Consider the following 21423-nt stretch of genomic DNA (forward strand, 5'->3'; position numbering starts at 1 on the left):
AGCATTTTCTCCTCTGGATTCCCAGAGTTAAGAGCTCTGGCTTTTCAGCACCTCTCTGAGCTGGACACTGGAGGGCAGTATACCCACACTTACTGCTTCCCTCCAGTAGAGGGCCAGAGGTGAGGGGAATCCAAGTTCTGGATAAATGGCTGTACTGGAGTATGAAATTGGTATGTCAGGACCTGTGCCTAACTGCCCCCTGATGTGAGGAGCTGCAGACTGTGGGACAAACGGTTCAGTAAAGACTTCATTCAAAATTTGTAACGTGGAAATTAAATGTGAACAATGAACCAAAAACTATTTGCTCTTGCCAAAGCCAGGATGAGCTCTATGAACAGAAGTGTCCTGGGTTGTTCTACACACACTAGGGGAGGAAGCCACATTTCCTTCTAACAGAAGGCCATTATACAAAGTGCTGCCAAACATAATCTTCCTTTAGATGTATTCTCCTTAACTAAAGTAATGTAATGAAATATTAATATTTTGGTTTATGATTATCTGAAGTTGGCACTTAAAAAAAAAGCCAACACTGGCATCAAAGAAATTTATCTTATCATTGTGACTTGCTTAAAATACATTTTAATTAAGACACTGTACCCATTATAAATTGGGGGATTTTTTTTAAAGAGTACAATTAAATAAAACAATTGAACCCTGTGCTACAATATTAAAGATGAACAAGAAAATATATAAGAAAAATGTACTGCAGTTAACATGTGTGGGCATATGCATATAATTTCTATTAAGAAATTTAGGGGCTTGATGAAAATCCAAAACCATTCAATATGTGAATTTCTAATGTGATGATATATTCTATTACTTTTGAATTCTCAACTACTACAATGCTGATATTGAATTTTAGCCATACCATTCTTGTGACATATGTACTCCAAGTCTTACATCTAAACCGATTTTCCTCATATTTTTTTCATAAGTCACCAAGCAGAATATCCTAACATTGCATCCTGGGTGACACCCTTTTATGGACTCCAATCTGACATACAACCCCTCAGGCTGCAACGGCAATCTGCTCCCAATACAAACAGCCCATATATTTGTGTTGAAAACCAACAACCTCTAGCTTCAGAACCAGATCACTGCCTCGGACCTATGAGAGGCTGTTGTATGATATTTCTTTTAGAACCCTGCATAGCCTCCCTGTAAGCTTTTGATAAATTAAAATGTTCATTTGGAACTAGATAAGCTTAGCAGGCTTGTCCTTGCAAGTTCCTGCCTGTTAATAAAATTGAGAGTGTTTCATCCCTCAGGAGGTGAAAAAGAAAAGAGCTAGTCCATCTTGTGCTGTCAGAGATGATCATTCACAGTTGGCCCCCAGATAGTGCCAGCAAATGTATCCCTTTTAGCATCATCTAAACCAAGCTAATATAGGAGGCTTCTCCCTCATTTGCACACAAGATATCAGAATGAAAGAAAAAAATAAATAAACAACTCTAAACTTATCCAAATAACTCCACAGAAAATTTTTTTTAAAAAGACATGCAGAAAGCTACTTCCATTTAAAATTTTTATCCCCACTGTCCTAGATCACTTCACCTGGAGAGGGTGTGGATACCAGGAAGCAATGTTTAGAGTCTGCTCCATTTTTACCTGCCTCCAGTCATTGTCTGTTCCTTCACCATCAGGAAGAGAAAGACCAAAAGACTTAACTACAACCCTGAATTGGAGTTATAAACCCTACCTCTACAATGGCCTCAGGCATCCCAGAGCCTAAGTGTAGCTCAATCTTGACAGCATCCCCACTGTAAGTACTCTTCCCTATAATGAAAGGTTGGCTACTAAGTGGCTGAAGATCCTAATGGTTTCCCAGTGAGGACTGAGGAAGATTTTAAAACCTATTTAGTGAGTAGCAAGTACAGTAGTTCCCCCATATCCACAGAGGATACATTAAAAGACCCCCAGTGATGTTTGAAACCACAGATAATATCAAACCCTATATATACTATGTTTTTTCTTATACATACAAATCTTTTCACTTAAAGGAAGCACTTTACAGCTTGTCTTGGCATATCCAAATTGCCAGCATCACTATTATTGCACTTCGGGGTCATTATTAAGTAAAATATGGGTTACTTGAACACAAACACTAGGATCTCATGACAGTTCATCTGATAACTGAGATGGCTACTAAGTGATTAATGGACAAGGGGTAACTACAGAATGGAGACAGTGGTCAAAGGTAGAATTCACATCCCACATGGGACAGAATAGGACATGTGAGATTTCATCATACTACTCAGAATGGCACACAACTGAAAATTTATGGATTGTTTACTAATGGAATTTTCCATTTTATATTTTTAGACCATGGTTGACTGGGGGTAACTAAAATTGCAAAATTCAAAACCATAGATAAAGATGGACTACTGAGAAAAGAAACAGATTCTCTGAGGCAGACACAGTGTCCCTGAATTGGCTCCAATAGTACCTTTTGTATTCTTCTATCTGAGTCTATCACAATATATTGAAAAATATCTATTTGTCTTCCCCACTAAACTGTGAACCCCTAGAGGGTAGGAACAAGTCTCTATCATCTTTGTGCCTCAGTATTCACTTTAGAGCCTGACAAACTGGGGGCATTTAATAAGCATTTGTTTAACTGAACCAATCTCTGTATATCGACAGTCAATGAAACAGTGGTTTCAGCCTAAAATACATTAACTGAAAAGAAATTGATATATAGATGATAAAATGTTTGAATAAAGGCGGCATTTTCCTGTTCTTCAGGAAAATGTTCTTAGTTTCTGCCTATTGAGTATGATGTTGGCTGTAGTCTTTTATGTGGCCTTTATTAAGTCACGATATGATCCCTCTATTCCCACATTGCTGAGCATTTTTATCAGAAATGGAGGCTGGATTTTGTTGAAGGCTTTTTCAGCGTCTATTGATATGATCATGTGGTTTTCATTCTTCATTTTATTAATGTTGTGTATCACATTCATTGATTTGCGAATATTATACCAGCCTTGCATCCCTGGAATGAATCCCACTTGATCATGGTGAATAAATTTTTTGATATATCGCTGGATCCGATTTGCTAGTATTTTGTTCAGGAGTTTGGCGTCTATGTTCATCAGAGATATTGGCCTGTAGTTTTCTTTCTTTGTAGTGTCGTTTTCTAGTTTTGGAATTAGAATTATGCTTGCCTCATAGAACAAGTTTGGAAGTCTTCCATCTTCTTGAATTATTTAAAATAGTCCACTTTCGCCACTCTTATTTAACATAGTACTGGAAGTCTTAGCCACAGCAATCAGACAGGAAGAAAAAATAAAAGGGATCCAAATTGGAAAGGAGGAAGTGAAACTGTCATTATTTGCAGATGACATGATATTATACATAGAAAACCCTAAAGACTCCATCAAAAATCTACTAGACTTAATAAATGCATTTGGCAAAGTAGCAGGATACAAAATTAACGTCAAGAAATCGACGGCATTCGTATACACCAATGATGAACACACAGAAAGAGAAACTGAAAAACAATCCCATTTACCATCGCAGCAGAAAAATTAAGATACTTAGGAATACACTTAACCAAAGAAGTAAAGGACCTGTTTGCAGAAAACTACAGGACATTGAAAAATGAAAGAGAGGAAGATATAAAAAAGTGGAAGTACATACCTTGTTAATGGATTAGAAGAATTAACATCATTTAAATGTCCATACTACCCAAAGCAATCTATAGATTCAATGCAATTACCATCAAAATACCAATGACATATTTCACAGAACTAGAACAAATACTTCAAAAGTTCATATGGAACCAAAAAAGATTTAGAATAGCCACAGCAATTTTGAAGAAAAAGGACAAAGTAGGTGGGATCACAATACCAAATATCAGGTTATACTACAAAGCAACTGTGATCAAAACAGCCTGGTACTGGCACAAGAACAGGCATATAGACCAGTGGAACAGAACAGAGAAACCAGAAATGGACCCAAGGCAATATGCTCAATTAATATTTGACAAAGGTGGCAAGAGCATACAGTGGAGTAAAGACAGCCGCTTTAATAAATGGTGTTGGGAAAATTGGACAGCTACATGCAAAAAAATGAAACTAGACCATCAACTTACACCCTACACAAGAATAAACTCAAAATGGATAAAAGATTTAAATGTGACCCGTGAGTCCATAAAACTTCTAGAAGAAAATATAGGCATCAAAATTTCAGACATCATACGCAGCAGAATGTTCACTGATACATCACCTAAGCCAACAGAAACAAAGGAAAAAATGAACACATGGGACTACATCAAACTCAAAAGCTTCTGCACAGCAAGATACAATCATGAAAATGGAAAGGCTACCCACTGTATGGGAGAGCATAATTGCCAATGATATATCAAATAAGGGGTTAATTGCCAATATATATGGAATGCTCATACAACTCCACAAAAGGAAGACAAAGAACCCAATTAAAAAATGGGCAAAGGAACTAAATAGATACCTCTCCAAACAGGACATACAAATGGCTAAGAGACACATGAAGAAATGCTCAACATCACTAATCATCAGAGAGATGCAAATTAAAACAACAATGAGGTATCATCCCACACGGGTCCAGAATGACCGCCATCAACAAATCATCAAACAACAAGTGTTGGCGAGGGTGTGGAGAAAAGGGGATTCTAGTACACTGCTGATGGGAATGCAGACTGGTGCAGCCACTATGGAAAACTATATGGTGTTTCCTCAAAAAATTAAAAATTGAACGTCCATTTGACCCAGTGATCCCACTTCTAGGAATATACCCTAAGAAGCCTGAAACACCAATCAGGAAGAATATATGTGCCCCCATGTTCATAACAGCACTATTTACAATAGCTAAGATCTGGAAACAGCCCAAGTATACATCAGTAGATGAATGGATAAAAATGCTGTGGTACATATACACAATGGAGTACTATGCAGCTGTAAGAAACAAAGATCTCTTATCCTTTGAGACGACATGGAGGGACCTGGAAAGTATTATCCTAAGTGAAACAAGCCAAGCAGAAAAGGACAAATACCACATGATCTCACTTATTTGTGGAATATAATGAACATAACAGTCTGAGGAATACGGTAGACCCAGAAACATTGAAGCAAGGTACAGAGTGACAACCCTCAGAAGAGGGGGTGGTGGAGGTGGGAAGAGATAAACCACAGAACTTATACACATGTACGCATAACCAATGGACATGGACAACAAAGCCGGGGACGCGGTGGGGCGGATGGGGAGGAGGGTGTCAATGGGGTAAAAAAGGAGAAACATCTGTAACAAAATAAAAATAAAAATAAATAAATAAATAAATAAACAATAAAACACACATGTAAAATTAAAAATAAATAAAATGTTTGAAAAAATTAGTAGTTAAGATACATAATGGCTATTTCAACCAGAAAACAGCTGATATAATCAAAAGAAGCAAGGGACATTTAAAAGCTGTTATATTTCTCAGGAACAATGTCCTTTGGAAAGATTATCCTTTATGTGCCTGTTAGTGACCATGTCCTTTCCTTGTGACAATTTACACAATGTGGTCATAGCCATGAAAAACTGCAAAGGCGGAGAACCTGTTAATGTTTTGCTAGGATTAGATATTCAATAGATGGATAAGGGTCACATGTAGTCCCAATTCAAAATTCATGTTGCAATGCCTGGTGAAGGTGGGGTGAGGAAAGATAAAAATTTTCAGTTTCTAGTCTGAACAACCAAGCATAGGTCCAATAAGATAGATTGTCATGAAAACTATCCAGTGAAGTGTAATTTTTCATTTAAATCTTCAAAGAGGAAAAAAACATACACACAATGAAACAAATTACTATCTTGTATGTGTATCTAAATACTTAGGGACTAAAAATATGTGTTAAGAGGTTATATTACAAATAATATAAATGATCTTGAAGCTTTTGAAAAGCATATTATATGCTGGAACACTATTCCACTTCCCTGAACTGCTATGATATGAATAATTGTGGGCCAGACCTCTCACAAGCATCTCAATCATTATCCATGACATGGACTCAACTACATTCCATGGAGCAAAAGTTCTCATGGACAGTGACTATAGCCATGTTTCATACTTTAATATCTCAGTAATTTAGATTTTCTTTTTTAAACTTAAAAAGCACTAAAAGCTATTTTCTAAGTGCATCAACAAAATTTCATTTCTATGTACCAAAGTGTTAAGTACAAAATCAATCCTAAACTGATATAGTTTTAAAAGTTCTATAGTTTGAAAATATGACTTTCCACCATTTATGACAAATCCTTAAATGTGCCTGAAGAGAAATGTACTGATAAGTTAGATCTTAGCTATAGTAATACCAAGAAATGAGTGAACTGGGAGAAGACAAATGGTTTTACATTAAAGCACAGTAATCAGGATTGGGTATACCTTTATCTGAGACTCAAAACAGAAACTACTTAAGAGGCAGCCTTCTCAAAGTCTGGAACAGTCTCTTTCTCTAGATTAGTTCAGTGCTTTTTTAGATGGGTTTCTCTAACATGCACTGCCTCAATGACTTGGGAAATTACCAGTCAAATAAGGATTTTTGAGGATATCTTTTTTCCAAACTAACCAACAGTTTAAATGGTACAACTTATACACTGTCAAAACACTTACTTTTTTTCAGTCTTTTAGAAATCATAAAACTTTTTAGCTTTACCTTCACAGTTAAACTAACTCAATTTCATTACCACTGTTTTGAGTGACCACAGACGAAGCCTCCTTAGAACTCCCTCCAACAGCCCAACCCTACCTAGGCTGAGGAGAATCTCTAAAGCTAAAGGGAAGCTCCTAGGAAACATGGTGTACAGTGTCAAGCCTAGTCCTGTTCTGACTTTTTTTTTTTTTTACCCCAATTGCAATAAGTGGGTCTTTGATAACTCCTTGTGAATTACATACCTTGGTCAGTTCCAGCAAACCTGCACCTATCTTGACACTCTACCCTGCCTGAGTCATTTCCTATCCAGTTTTCTGGCCAGAACTCTAGTTCTTCTGGACTGCCTTGAAATTGCTCCTTAGTGCCTTGGATTAGAAATGAAAATTCTTAACTCTAGTCAGATGGGCCCAGCTGCAATCAGATGTCCCAATTAGGCACATGTCTATCTCCCCATCTAGACTTTGAGCTCAAGAACAAAGGCTTTATTAGATTCATCTTTATTCCATAGAACAGAGCACAGCATATAGAAAGCCTAGAGGGGATTTAATAAGTAGATCTCTGCCATATAGATCACCCTGAACCTGGCAGTGTGTCTACAAAGCTAAAGCTCTCCTTATAACCTGTACCAGAAATGTTCTCTAATCACCAGCCCCAGTTCCCTAAGTCTTCTTAATGGCTAAGGGACAAATGTCTTAGTTTTTATATCTGAAGTGCATAAGTGATTGTTAAAAGTAATGTCTCTTCTTCCTCTGAAGACTTCTCTCTCAATCCTCCCAAAGGTATTAAGAGAAAATACCATTTTTGAAAGAAAAAAAAAAATGTTGCCTGACATCTCAAATTGACAAATCTTTTCTTAATAGAGTAATTTGTCAAAATATCAATAAATCCCTTTTTATAATGTTTCTCTAGCTCAAGTGAGGAAAGGTCAATTTTAAATCCAACTGGAACTCATTAACACATTAAGATTTTATACTTTATTTTACGTTTATCTAGTTAAAATAACAGAGCAAACCAGCTTTCTTTCTTTAAAAGAACAGACTGAAAAATAATTAAAAGAGGTTCTGGTCAGGCAGTTGGTTCAATGATGATGATATTCGTGAGAAAGGAGAACCTGTTGGTCATCTTTGGGTCAGTTGGCTTAGATGGGCCCATGTGGTAGTTGTCCACATGAAGAATGTGGCCCCTCAGCCTGACACTACCTCCCCCTTTTGTATGCTTCAGTAGTAAAAGTGTCCACCTTAATTGATGCTGGCAAGGGAGGAAGAAACCAGGCTCACTCCCCCTATGGCCATTACCAAAACTGCTAGATACTGCATATGGGCATTTGACGGCCATAGGATACAGGATAATATGCTGTGTTTAAGGAGCTTAGTGGGACCATCTAGCTTGTTTATTTACCATTTATTAATAGAACAGAGCAACAATCAGACAGACTATGCCTTATGCATGAACTAACATGCAAAAATGAGTTATATAAACCACAGTTCAAATGTTGTGTTTGTTGCTGCTACTATAACAATAATAAACACCTTGTTTAGAAAAAAAAATGAAAAACAAAATATCCACCTTAAAAATGCATTCCCTTGGCCCTGGCCAGTTTGGCTCAGTTAGTTGGAGCATTGTCCCACACTGAAAGGCCCAGGTTTGATTTCAGGTCAGGACACATACCCAGGTTGAGGGTTTAATCTCTAGATGGGGTGCATATAGGAGTCAGGCAATTGATATTTCTCTCACATAGATGTTTCTCACTCTCTTTCTCTCTCTATCCCTTCCTCTTTCTCTAAAAATAAATAAACATATCCTTGGTTGAGGATTTTTTAAAAATGCATCTGTTTGAACAGTATCCTTTGCCTACTATTTTTTTTTTAGAAGGCAAAGATTCCTTGGAAGGGAAAGCCTTTAACTCCTCTAAACTTGGGTAGATATGAGTTTATTTGAAGCTTCCCACACTGGGACAGGGCTGTAGTGGCATGTAGAAGAGGAAAGGGTACAAAAAAGGGGGGTGGATATTTTTAATTCACCTCAGGCTGACACTTATTAATGTAGTATGGGATACAAGCAGGACTGTCCTCATAATTTGTGGGGCCCAGTACAAAATGAAAATGTGAAATCTGCTGTTTAAAAGTTACTAAGAATTTCAGGTAATAGCAGAGCACTAAACCAAGTTCTGGGCTCTTCTGAATGCAGGGCCATGTGTGACTGACTGCACAGGTTGCACATTCCTAGAGCAAGCCTTCAGCACAAGGCTTAAAGTTGAATACTCCAGGACAAAAATCCTCTTCCTTACTGGGAAATCAAGTCAGAATAGGTATTCTACTGACTGTGAGCTTCAAAAATGCAGGACTTATATCATATTCATCTTTGTAAGTCTGGTATATGGCACCATATGGCTTTTGTGCGTGTTGTTTATTCCCTATGCCTCAAATTCCTTTTCTTGAATTCCCTTTCTATTCTTTACATGCCAAATCCTTACTGACCCTTAAAGCTTCAGTTTATGTATCCCCTCTCCTTGAAGCTCTCCTTAATACCTTTTCCCTCCACCCTGTGCAAGGTCAGCACAATCTTCTATGATAAAATTGTGACTTCCATCTCTCTTGTTTGGAAATGTATGTTACGCCCAAGAGGGGATTCAGACAGCTATAACCTCCCTGGAGCCTAAAAGGTCAAATGTCTGAGACTAAGAAGGAAAGGCAGTCTTCCAATAGCACTTTACCTAGTCCTCTGTCTAGAAGGCTCCATTACTTTTGAGGTTCCCTGATGAGTGAGTGTGTCAACACAAAGAAACATGAATGACTTTGCAGAGAAGCTTCTACTTGTGTGGCATGAGCCACCTAGAATAGCAACACCATCCTGAACAGAGATGGTTGATTAACCTTGCACTACCTTTAACCTGTGGCACCTCAAATACCTCCTTTCTTTAGCCTCCCCAAGCTCGACTGCCATGGAGAAACTGAAGTAGTGCAAAAACAAAAACCAAAGAGTCAAATTCAGTATTTGGAACTGATAAAAATAATTATGTTGTCATGTGATTGGAAGGCTATTTTGGCTTCACCTGATGTCTTCTTCCATGTGTCCATAACCAAGAGCCAAAGAACTTTACTAAATGGACTTCAGAAATGTGAATTACTTTGACACACAAAACAGGCAATATTTTATATATACCAGACCAGACCAGATATTACATACTACAAATCAGGGCATTCATATTTCTGTGGACTTGAGCAAATAATTCTAAGTCCCACTCAATCTGATTTCACCCACTGCATTATAAAAATCAAGCATGCACAACTCTGAAATATGCTAATTAAGGTGTGTGGAGACAGGCAGCAAATTGATGAGTACTGTCAATCTAGCCTTTTTGGGGTTCATTTTGTTCTGAAATCTCTTTTGGTGGTCATTCATTTCAAAAAGAAAAAAATAACAGAAGAAAAGCACATGCTAATAGCATTGCAAGTAACAGCATAGGCTATAGATTCATGTAACGAAAGCAGAAAATTTCTTAAGTGCATTCTGAAAAGACTGTCTGGAAGGAGTCATTAGAGCTGTGTACAGTAGGAAGGTCCAGTTTCTTAACAAAACAAGGCTAGCAGTCTTCTTGGAATGCAATTTAATTAAAAAGCATCATCAAATAAGCCCACCAATGTCTGGGAGGAGAAGTCCCAAACTGAATTGAAGTTCTACCTCTTTCTTGAGGGGAAGCGGTAAATGGGCATTAATGGGAGAGGTAATGCTTTTGTTTAAGTACATCTATGTGTCCATTTCAAATAGTCTAAGTTGCAACGATGCCATCACTGTTTTAATTTTAAGTCTACTCATATATAACCTCCCTTACAAGCAAATAACTGAATAAACAAGAATCTCCTCAACAAATAAACTATGAGATCTGAACACTAGTAATCAGGGGTAGTAGGAAAGGCAGAATTGATCAATGATGTCTGAAACTTTCTTGTAAGGAATACCTCACAAGAAAAAAAATAGTAGCAATGGAGTTCACCAAGGGGGTTTCTTTATATTCAAAGAGAAAGGTCTACCACCACGAGCTTTTCATCTAAAGCAGCTATAAAAATTAGATACATAGGTTGTCCCTGTCTTTAAATAGACCATGCAGAGATGCTCTTTGAAATACATTTTCTACTTTTGTCAGGATCAATTGAGAGTTTCTAAGCAATGGAACTACTGCTAGCTTGCTTTCCTACTTTGGAAAAATGTGGCTCACAGGTTTACCTTTACATCAGGATATACCTATTAACATGTGTTTATACATGCATATGCATCTTTCTGCTTAGGAATTCAGCAAGTCTATGTAGAGTCTAGTGCAACTTTATAAAATTATGCAGGGAAAAAAAAAACAAAACACTTCTTTCCCTCCCTCAAGGGAAAGAAAATAGCAAGTGTGTTTTTAAAAAAACTGACAGCAAAACTGGCATTACCTTACCAAATTTGGTAACTCTCACTAAATCTAAGTCACCTCTTTAAGCTTTTATTTCAAGGGATTTTAACTAAAATGTCAAGAACACTAAAATACAACACAACATGTATTAACACATCTTATTTAAAAAAAAAAAAACATTTAGAGATACGTTTTGTCAAGTGTGCAAAGATTCTTTATACCTCAGGTACTCAGATGAACTTCATTAATAGGTTTCTTAAGCTTATTTATTTTATGTGTTGTCTCCATGAAGTCTGCATTGTAAGCTTAATGGCATGTGAATGAATTAACCAACAAGGTGTGCATGTGTAGAGCGTGTGCATGTGTGTGTGTGTGTGTGTGTGCGCGCGCGCATGCGCATGCGCACGTGGATGGGGGGTATTTAGTGACAGAATGAAACTAAGAAACAAAAATGGACCTAGAGGAGGAAAAATGTCCTTGCTGAGATCTTCATTTCCACTGCCTATCCCCAACATACTTAATTATAAACTCTAACACTCTTAATAATAAATCCCAAGGCTTATAACCCATTTCCAAATGTAAGAGTCAATAGAAATAAAAAATGCAGATGAATAATTCACTTACTGCAGGTCTGGATACAAGCAGCATCTCACAGGATCGTGTATTCAATATCTTAAATATAGTACAACCATGCACCACATAAGGATATTAGGTCAACAATGGACCACATGTGCAACAGTAGTCCCATAAGATTACAATGGAAATGAAAAATTCCTATTACAGTCAAACCTCAGTTCTTGAAAGTCTCTCATCTTGAATAATTTGGTTCTCAACCAAGTTGTTCACAGAAAAAAATGTCTCGGTTGTCAAACAGAACTTAGGTTCTCGACCTGACAACCCTTTCATGCTGATAGGACAACATGACAAAAAGCATCTCTCAGGCCACAAACAAAAGAGAGAATGTGCAAGTATGAGAGTTGCTAACATATAAGGAAATTGTGCTCTGAATATTTTCATGTTTTTTTGCTTTTGTTGCTAGTGAAATGTATGATTAGCACAATTTTAAACATATAGAGACCATCAAGAGTGCTGATATTGCCCTGGCCAGTTTGGCTCAGTGGTTAGAGCATTGGCCTGCGGACCAGAGAGACCCGGGTTCGGTTCCACTAAGGGCATGTACCTCGGCTGCAGTTTGTCCCCAGCCTTGCCTTGGTTGGTCATGCGGGTGGCAGCCACTCGATGTGTCCCTTTCACGTCGATGTTTCTCTCTCTCTCTCCCTCTCTCCCTCTCTCTCTCTCCCCCCCCCCCACTCTACCTGAACAAAAAAATGGAAGGATGTCCTCGGTTGAGGATGAAAAAAAAAAAAAAGAATGCTGATGTTGCTAAGGGCATGAAAGTGCTCATGAAACAATGACCACAGGCAATTGAAGAGGTAGAAAAATTGTTGTTGATTTGGATAAAGGAAAAGCAGTTGGCTGGTGATAGCATTTTGGAGGCAATGATATGAGAAAAAAAGTGAAGATGCTTCATCCTGAACTCCTGAAAGACACCCCTGGAATGAGTGTTGAAAGTGATTTGTTCAAGGCTAATACAGGGTACTTTGATAAATTTAAGAAAATGAGTGTTGTTAATAGATTAAACAGTATAATAGACATGTACTGTATGCAAGAAATGTTAAAATGGAATTATTTGGGGGTCTAGAACAGATTAATTCAATTTACATAATTTCTAATGGGAAAAATTATTGAGTTTTCAAACAAATCACTTCTCAAACATCCTTCTGGAATTAATTAATTAATCTCAAGAACCAAGGTTCCACTGTACCTACTGACTTCATAGCAGTTGTAATGTCATAGCACAAAGGTTGTAAAAATCAAGGCTGTGGTTGAAATGGCAAACAAAATCAACCTGGGTGTGGATTAAGATGACATCGAAGACCTCCTAGTGGTGGTTCCTGAGCAATGAGAAGTTATTGGAACTGGAAAAAGAACATACTACTGAAGAACAAGCCAAAGAAAACTGCCAGAGAATAAAAAGAAGAGCCCCAATAGAAATTCACAGTTAAGGATTTCAGAGAAGCTTCTTTAGACCTCAACAAGCTCCTTAAAAGTTTGAAAACAAGGATCCAAATACTCAAAAGCTTTCATTAATAGAGAGAAAGGTTCATGGTGCATTATCTCCTTACAAGCAAATGTATAATGAAGAAAATAAAGAAACCAAGTAAACCAACGTAAACATACTTCTGAAAAGAGTGACATCTCCTCAACAAGAGGCTCTGGCAGGTTCTCCAGGAGGTGTTCAAGAAGAAGGAATTGTTATCATAGGAGATGACAGCTCCATGCTTGTTATTGCTCCCCAAAGACCTTCCAGGGGGACAAAATGTGGAGCTGGAAAAAGTGATATTGATGATACTGACCCTGTGTAGGCCTAAGCTAATGTGTGTGTTTGTGTCTTAGTTTTCAAGAAAAAAAGGTTAAAAAGTAAAAAACAATATAAAATAAATTGAAAGAGAATAAAGCATATAGAATAAGGATATAAAGAAAGGAAATACTCCTGGACAGTTTTGCTTAGCGGTTAGAGCATCGGCTTTCAGACCAAAAGGTTGTGGGTTCAATTCCTGATCAAGGGCATGTACCTGATTTGCAGGTTCAATCCCAAGCCCTGTGGGAGGCAACCGACTGATGTGTCTCTCTCACACCGATGTATCTCTCTCTCTCTCTCTCTCTCTCTCTCTCTTTCTCTCACTCTCTCTCTCTCCCCCCTCTCTCCCCATCCCTCCCTCCCTTCCAATCTCTCTAAAAATCAATGGAAAAATATCCTTTGGTGAGGATTAACAAAACAAAGAAAATATTTTTGCACAGTTGAACAATGTGTTTGTGTTTTAAGCTAAGTGTTATTATAAAAGAGTTTAAAAATTAAAAAAATTGAAGTTTATGAAGTAAAATGTTACAGTAATCTAAGGTTAATTTATTACTGAAGAAAGAAAAAATTGTTTTATAAATACTGTGCAACCTAAGTGTGCAGTATTTATAAAGTATACAGTAGTACACAGTAATATCCTTGGCCTTCACATTCTCTCACCACTAACTCATTGACTTACCCAGAGCAACTTCTAAATCTTGCAAGATCTATTCATGGTAAGCACTCTATGCAGGTGTACTGTTTTGTATTTTTTCCATATTTTTACTGTACTTCCTTATGTTTAGATATGTTTAGATACACAAATACCACTGGGTTATAATTGCCTATTCAGCATAGTAACATGCCATACAGGATGGTAACCTAAGAGCAATAGGCTATACCATATAGCCTAGGTGTGCAGTAGGTTACACCACCTAGGTTTGCATAAGTATATTCTATGATGTTCTCACAACAAAATTGCCTAATAATGCATTTTTCAGAACATATCCCCAGTGTTAAGCAACACAAGACTGTATATAAAATGAGCACATTGCTAAGCCCCCTGTTATTGAGAGAGAAGTCAAGTAATTCTAGTTAGTATATGCACTCACACACCTACCCTCATTAGCTCATTAAAAATTAATAGTATTTTAGAAGGTGATGTTATAGTCAAAACAACACAATATGTAAGAGCCAACTCTATGGCTCAGTCCAGCCTACAAATAGTTTTGTATATACTGCATAGTTCTTAAGATTGCGCTTAATAATACTTTCCCTATGGGCAAACTAATAATGATGCTGATTTACTGCCTGCAGATCTGCAAAACCGATTCAAAGCCCATGCACAAATATTCCCTCATCCATCACTCCTCCTCTTCCTGATTCTACAGGAAAGCTGAACAGCAAGGACCCTGGATTGAAATCATTCCAAAGCCTTGCTTTCTAGTCTATAGAATGGTAATAATAAACCTACCTTACCCTCTATCTCACAGGAATATTGTTGAGAAGCAGGTAAAACATGTACAATTGTTCTGAAAACTTCCCCCAAACATGCAACAATAACACTTTACCAATATAAAACATATTTATATTACACAGTGGTGATTGGTCAAATAAATATTCAGAAATATCTCTAAGTTTCCCATCTAATAAGAATTCCTCCCAGAGAATAGGGAAAGTGTCCAGCTTCACTGAAAAAAATCTGTCTAGATTAGCAGAGGGAGAGAATAAGCAGAAGAATTGGAGGTATGTAAAAGATACAAGGTCACAACAGAAGAAATTCACAAAGGAAAATATGACTCAAGCAGTGCTCAGCTAAAACAAAATACTAAATTAAGTTAATAATTGATGTAGATATAATCTGCTTTAATACTATAACCAACAATTTAGACTACTTGACATTTCCAAATTCCCTACCATGCTCAAAAATTATCCCATTCTAGGCTTCTAGGTAGTCTGAGAAGGGCAAGTCTGGTTCGTGGACACTTTCTAACCCTGTGGGATCTATAATAGCCACTTATCACTCCATGCTTAAATTTTACTGGACTAGACTTAAATGTACCTTAAGGAAATGATACCCTCTTCTCCAAATACATAGTCAAATAAGGAAAATCCTTGACGGTTTCTTCTGTCTCAAATGAGAAATAGATCTAATTCATAAAGCTTGGAGTGCCCTGGGCTTACGCTAAAATCTGGAGATAACACTAATGGAAAAATATTTAAAAGTCAACCTCAAACATGGCCCAGTGTATATACCTGGTTCAGGTTCATTTGTTCCAGAACTGTCATTTACCTTATATTACTGTCCAAAGACAATTTTTTCTCAAATTCCAGACATTATTTTGTTATCTATAGGATTGTATTTTTAAAAAGAAACAGTATTTTTAACGTGGACACCACAAAAGATGCTAAATATATTTTAGTTATTTAAAATAATAAAATTAGCCCAGTATCCTGTTTTTTTTCTAAATTATTACTTTTTACGCGACCTTTGAAAATATACAAAAATTACCCATTCAATATCTTGGTTAAAGTCCACAAAAATATTTTCTATTCCTTTAAATGAAACAATAAATTAAACCCAGGATTGCAATGGAAATGGCTCCACTGTCTCTGGAGTGTTCATACATATTTCCTCAAAATATATCTCTAAAACTTGCTTTGCTTTAGAAACTACCCTCTTTTGAAAGAACCGAAGAATCTTTCACATTTTTTATTCCCTTTTGAGGCAACAAAACAACAGCCAAGTTTTGAATTGATGGATGAGCAAATGAACTAATCTGGCTTCAAATCAGAATGGCCTACAGAGCTTATTAAATAAAAGGGGAAAAAAACCACAAAATAACAAACAAAAAACCACAATAGGTCCTATCCAAGAACCTCCAAGGGCAGGACCATGAAATCTGTATTTTTTATTCTTTTTTTATTGTTAACAGTATCATAGATGTCCCCTAAGTCCCCTTTTTGTCCCAAGTTCGAAAACATTTATATCAGTGCATCTCATTCTCACATAACAACTCTGCTCTCTTCTAAGGATTCCCTTATCTATCTCCAGCTCAGACACTTCTCTTGAACTCCAGACAAGCCCTCAGAATGTCTCAAGGGCAAGTGAAATGTATTAGGGCCAAAAGACTGAATCCATCTCTTTTCCCTTCCAACTTCCTATCTCTTTGCCTGAATTCAGGTTGTTTTCTTCACATGCAAAATTGACCTGTGCCAAGATCCCTTGCACTTCGATAAACTAGAATTCTAACTTGCTCCCAACTTTATACCATAATCTTTCTTTACAAATAATATTTTAGCCCTGGCCAGTTTGGCTCAGCAGTTGGAGCGTTGGTCTATTGAAAAGAGTCATGAGTCAAGGCCATGTACCTCGTCCTGGCCCTGGTTGGGGTCATGTGGGAGGCAACCAGTCAATGTGTCACTCTCATATCAATGTTTCTCTCTCTCTCTCTCTCTCTCTCTCTCTCTCTCTCTCTCTCTCTCTCCCTCTCTCTCTCTCTTTGTCCCTCCCACTCTGCCTGAAGATGAATGGAAAAGTATCCTCAGGTGAGGATTTAAAATAATAACAATAATAATAATAACAATAATTTTTAAAAACTGACAACCAAAAACTGTATTATAGCCCAGCTGGTATGTCTCAGTGGATTGAGCATTGTCTCGGACTGAGAGGTCCTGGTTCGATTCTCAATCAGGGCACATGCCCAGGTTGCAGGCTCAATCCCCAGTAAGGGGTGTGCAGGAGGCAGCCAATCAATGTTTCTCACATCAATGTTTCTCTCTCTCCCTTCCTCTCTCTCTTAAAAAGATCAATTAAAAAATCTGTCATAAACATTTATCATCCTCCATTTGCTATTTTATACAACATATATATTTTTTTAAAGTATGGACCATAGAAAATACCCTTCTATGGTCACAAAAATCTAATACCTTATTTTATTATTACTATCATTACCAAATTGTATCCATTTAAAATAGTCCCTGATTAAAGTATCAATAAAGTACCAGGAGAGGCAAGTTCTGTCATTAGCTTTTCAGAGAGATTGTTTATTCACCAGATCACATAGAAGCAGGCACATCTGGTTCAAAATTGGCCCCGGAGGTGTGCTAAGTACATGAGAATAGAATTTTTAAAAAAATCTTTATTGTTGAGAGTATTACAGATGTCCTGCCCTCTTCTCCCATTGCCCTCCACCACTGGTTCCAAGCCAAGACCTTCACCACCTATTATCTGGGACCATGGATTATGCATATATGTTCTTTGGTTAATCACTTCTTCCATCACTTCCCCACTTCCCTCTGAGATTCATCAGTCTGTTCCATGTTTCCATGCTTCTGGTTCTGTTTTATTAATCAGTTTATTGTATTCATTAGATTCCACATATATGTGAGATCATATGATACTTGTCTTTCTCTGACTACCTTATTTCACTTAGCATAAAACAGGTTCCTCCATGCTGTCTAAAGGGTAATAGATTCTGCTTTTTTACAGCTGCATGGAATTCCATTCTGTAAATGTACCAGAGCTTTTTATTTTATTTATTTTTATTAATTAATTTTTTTTTGTTTTTTTGTTCTCTGTTTTTATTATGTTGCCTTTTCTAATAATAGCAAATGATTCAAACTAGAAGTCCTGCGATAAGATTTACCAGTCATTTATACACACAGTTTTTTAAACACCAATAGAATATTGTTGTACATCTTACTTTCTCGGTTTTTATTTGATTTTTCATTAATAAATTAATTTAGTTTTTCCCATCTTGCAAGATGGCGGGGGAAAAACCTGAGAAGCCGGATACTAAGGAGAAGAAACCTGATTCTAAGGAGAAGAAACCTGGAGCTCAGAAGGCTGATGCTGGTGGCAAGGTTAAGAAGGGTAACCTCAAGGCCAAGACGCCTAAGAAGGGGAAGCCCCACTGCAGCCGAAACCCTGTCCTAGTCAGAGGAATTGACAGGTATTCCCGGTCGGCTATGTATTTCCGAAAGGCCATGTACAAGAGGAAGTATTCCGCAGCTAAATCCAGGATTGAAAAGAAAAAGAAGGAGAAAGTTCTTGCTACTGTCACAAAACCAGTTGGTGGCGACAAAAATGGTGGTACCCGAGTGGTTAAACTTCGCAAAATGCCTAGATATTATCCTACTGAAGATGTGCCTCGGAAGCTGCTGAGCCATGGCAAGAAACCCTTCAGTCAGCACGTGAGAAAATTGCGGACCAGCATCACTCCTGGGACCATTCTGATCGTCCTCACTGGGCGCCACAGAGGCAAGAGGGTGATTTTCCTGAAGCAGCTGAGCAGTGGCTTGCTACTTGTGACTGGACCTCTGTCCCTTAATCGAGTTCCTCTGTGTAGAACACATCAGAAATTTGTCATTGCCACCTCCACCAAAATTGATATCAGTGGTGTGAAAATCCCCAAACATCTCACTGATGCTTACTTTAAGAAGCAGCAGCTACGCAAGCCCAGGCACCAGAAGGGTGAGATCTTCGACACAGAGAAAGAGAAATACGAGATTACAGAGCAGCACAAGGTTGACCAGAAAGCCGTGGACTCGCAAATTCTGCCAAAAATCAAAGCTGTTCCTCAGCTGCAGGGCTACCTACGCTCTGTGTTTGCTCTCACAAATGGGCTTTATCCTCACAAAATGGTGTTCTAAATTTCTTACAAAGAACCTAATTAAATAACTGATCTATTGTTAAAAAAAATTAATTAATTAATTAATTTATTTATTTATTTATTTTTGTTACAGAGGGTTCTCCTTTTTTCCCCACTGATACCACACTCCCCGCCCTGTCCCCAGCTTTGTTGTCCATGCCATTGTTCATGCATCCATACATATAAGTTCTGTAGTATATCACTCTGCCCCCACCCCCTCTTCTGGAAATTGTCACTCTGTACCCCACTTCCACGTCTCTGGGACGACCCCATTCCTCAGACTGTTATGTTCATTATATTCCATAAAATAAGTGAGATCATGTGATATTTGTCTTTCTCTGCTTGGCTTGTTTCGCTTAGGATAATACTCTCCAGGTCCCTCCATGTAGTCTCAAAGGATAAGAGATCTTTCTTCCTTACAGCTGTGTAATACTCCATTGTGCATATGTACCACTGCTTTTTTATCCATTCGGCTACTCATGGACACTTGGGCTGTTTCCAGATGTTAGCTATTGTAAATAGTGCTGCTATGAACATGGGGGTACATATATTCTTTCTGATGGGTGTTTCAGGCTTCTTAGGGTATATTTCTAGAAGTGGGATCATTGGGTCAAATGCCAGTTCAATTGTTAATTTTTTGAGGTAATACCATATTGTTTTCCATAGTGGTTGCACCAGTCTGCATTCCCACCAGCAGAGTGCTAGAGTCCCCTTTTCTCCACACCCTCACCAACACATGTTGTTTGATGATTTGTTGATGGTGGCCATTCTGACAGGTGTGAGGTGATACCTCATTGTTGTTTTAATTTGCATCTCTCTGATGATTAGTGATGTTCAGCATTGCTTCATGTGTCTCTTAGCCATTTGTATGTCCTGTTTGGAGAGGTGTCTATTTAGTTCCTCTGCCCATTTTTTAATTGGGTTCTTTGTCTTCCATTTGTTGAGCTGTATAAGCACTCTCTATATATTGGAGATTAACCACTTATCTGATGTATCATTGGCAATTATATTCTCCCACAGAGTGGGTTGCCATTCCATTTTAGTGGTTGTTTCTTTTGCTGTGCAGAAGCTTTTTAGTTTGATGTAGTCCCATGTGTTCATTTTCTCCTTTGTTTCTGTTGCCTTAGGTGATGTATCTGTGAAAATTCTGATGTATATAATGTCTGAAATTTTGTTGCCTACAGTTTCTTCTAGGATTTTTATGGATTCATGAGTCACATTAAGTCTTTTATCCATTTTGACTTTATTCTTGTGTATGGTGTTAGTTGATGGTCTAGTTTCATTTTTTTGCATGTAGCTGTCCAATTTTCCCAACACTATTTATTAAAGAGGCTGTTTTACTCCACTGTATGCTCTTGCCTCCTTTGTCAAATGTTAATTGAGCATATTATCTTGGGTCCATTTCTGGGTTCTCTATTCTGTTCCATTGATCTACCTGCCTGTTATTGTGCCAGTACCACGCTGTTTTGATTTCAGTGACTTTGTAGTATAACCTGAAATCTGGTAATGTTATCTCTCCAACTTTGTTCTTCTTTTTCAAGATTGCTGTGCCTATTCAAGGTCTTTTTTTGGTTCCATATGAACTTTTGAAGTATTTGTTCTAGTTCTGTGAAGTATGTCGTTGTAAATATACCGGAGTTTTTTAATTCATTCATCTACTGATAAGAATAGAAATTAAGGTGCAGCCTTTATTTGAATTATTTGATGTATTAGTTTTGTAAATCAAAGAGAAATATAAAGAGAACAAAAATCAAATTTATACAAAAAGTTGAGTTAGTATCACTAACTAGGATATCTTCAGGTTTCACCTTGGTCAATTCCCTACCCAACCCCTATTGTTCCTCACTCAGATCTCACAATAGGAAGGAAATAAAAGTGGGTGGCATTTTCTGGAGCTCCCTCTCCCAGAATGCCTCAGAAAAGAAACTGAAACACTGAAAGACAGAAGAGGAAGTCTAATATTTGGGGATAGAGAAATATCATGTCAAGTTGTCGGCCAATGTTAGACCTGGATAAAATACAGAATATGTTTGAATGTGCTTCCCCATATAGAACTCCTTATACTCATCACAAAATAACAATGATAGTACAGTTGAAAAAAGTCCAAGCTCTGAAATCAAGCAGATATAGATTGGAATCTCAGCTTTGCTAATTAACACTTATGACTGAGCAAGTTACTTAACTTCTCTGAGACTCAGTTTCTTCCTTTATAAAGAAAGGATACTAATAGTATTAATAATATCTTCTAAGTTTGTGGAGAGGAATTAATGAGAAATCACACATAAAGTCATGGCACATAATAGGCCCGTA

At 37.4% G+C, this 21423-nt stretch overlaps 2 protein-coding genes across 2 annotated transcripts in view; one reads left to right on the forward strand and one right to left on the reverse strand.

Moving 5' to 3' along the window:
- The window catches only part of GPC3 (glypican 3), an 827003-nt gene that overhangs the window by 469295 nt on the left and 336285 nt on the right, over positions 1-21423 (reverse strand). The window lies entirely within an intron of this gene.
- Positions 18227-19147, forward strand: LOC118636275 (60S ribosomal protein L6-like). The gene has a single exon (XM_036271347.1). The coding sequence runs from the start codon at positions 18227-18229 to the stop codon at positions 19112-19114; it is 888 nt and encodes a 295-aa protein (XP_036127240.1). The 3' UTR covers positions 19115-19147.

Source organism: Molossus molossus, unplaced genomic scaffold (assembly GCF_014108415.1).
Source record: "Molossus molossus isolate mMolMol1 unplaced genomic scaffold, mMolMol1.p scaffold_m16_p_2, whole genome shotgun sequence".
In the NCBI taxonomy this organism is placed as follows: Eukaryota; Metazoa; Chordata; class Mammalia; order Chiroptera; family Molossidae; genus Molossus; species Molossus molossus.

Bases quoted from the DNA above. Each gene is read 5' to 3' on its own strand.
- LOC118636275 (XM_036271347.1), top strand. From the start codon at position 18,227: ATGGCGGGGGAAAAACCTGAGAAGCCGGATACTAAGGAGAAGAAACCT.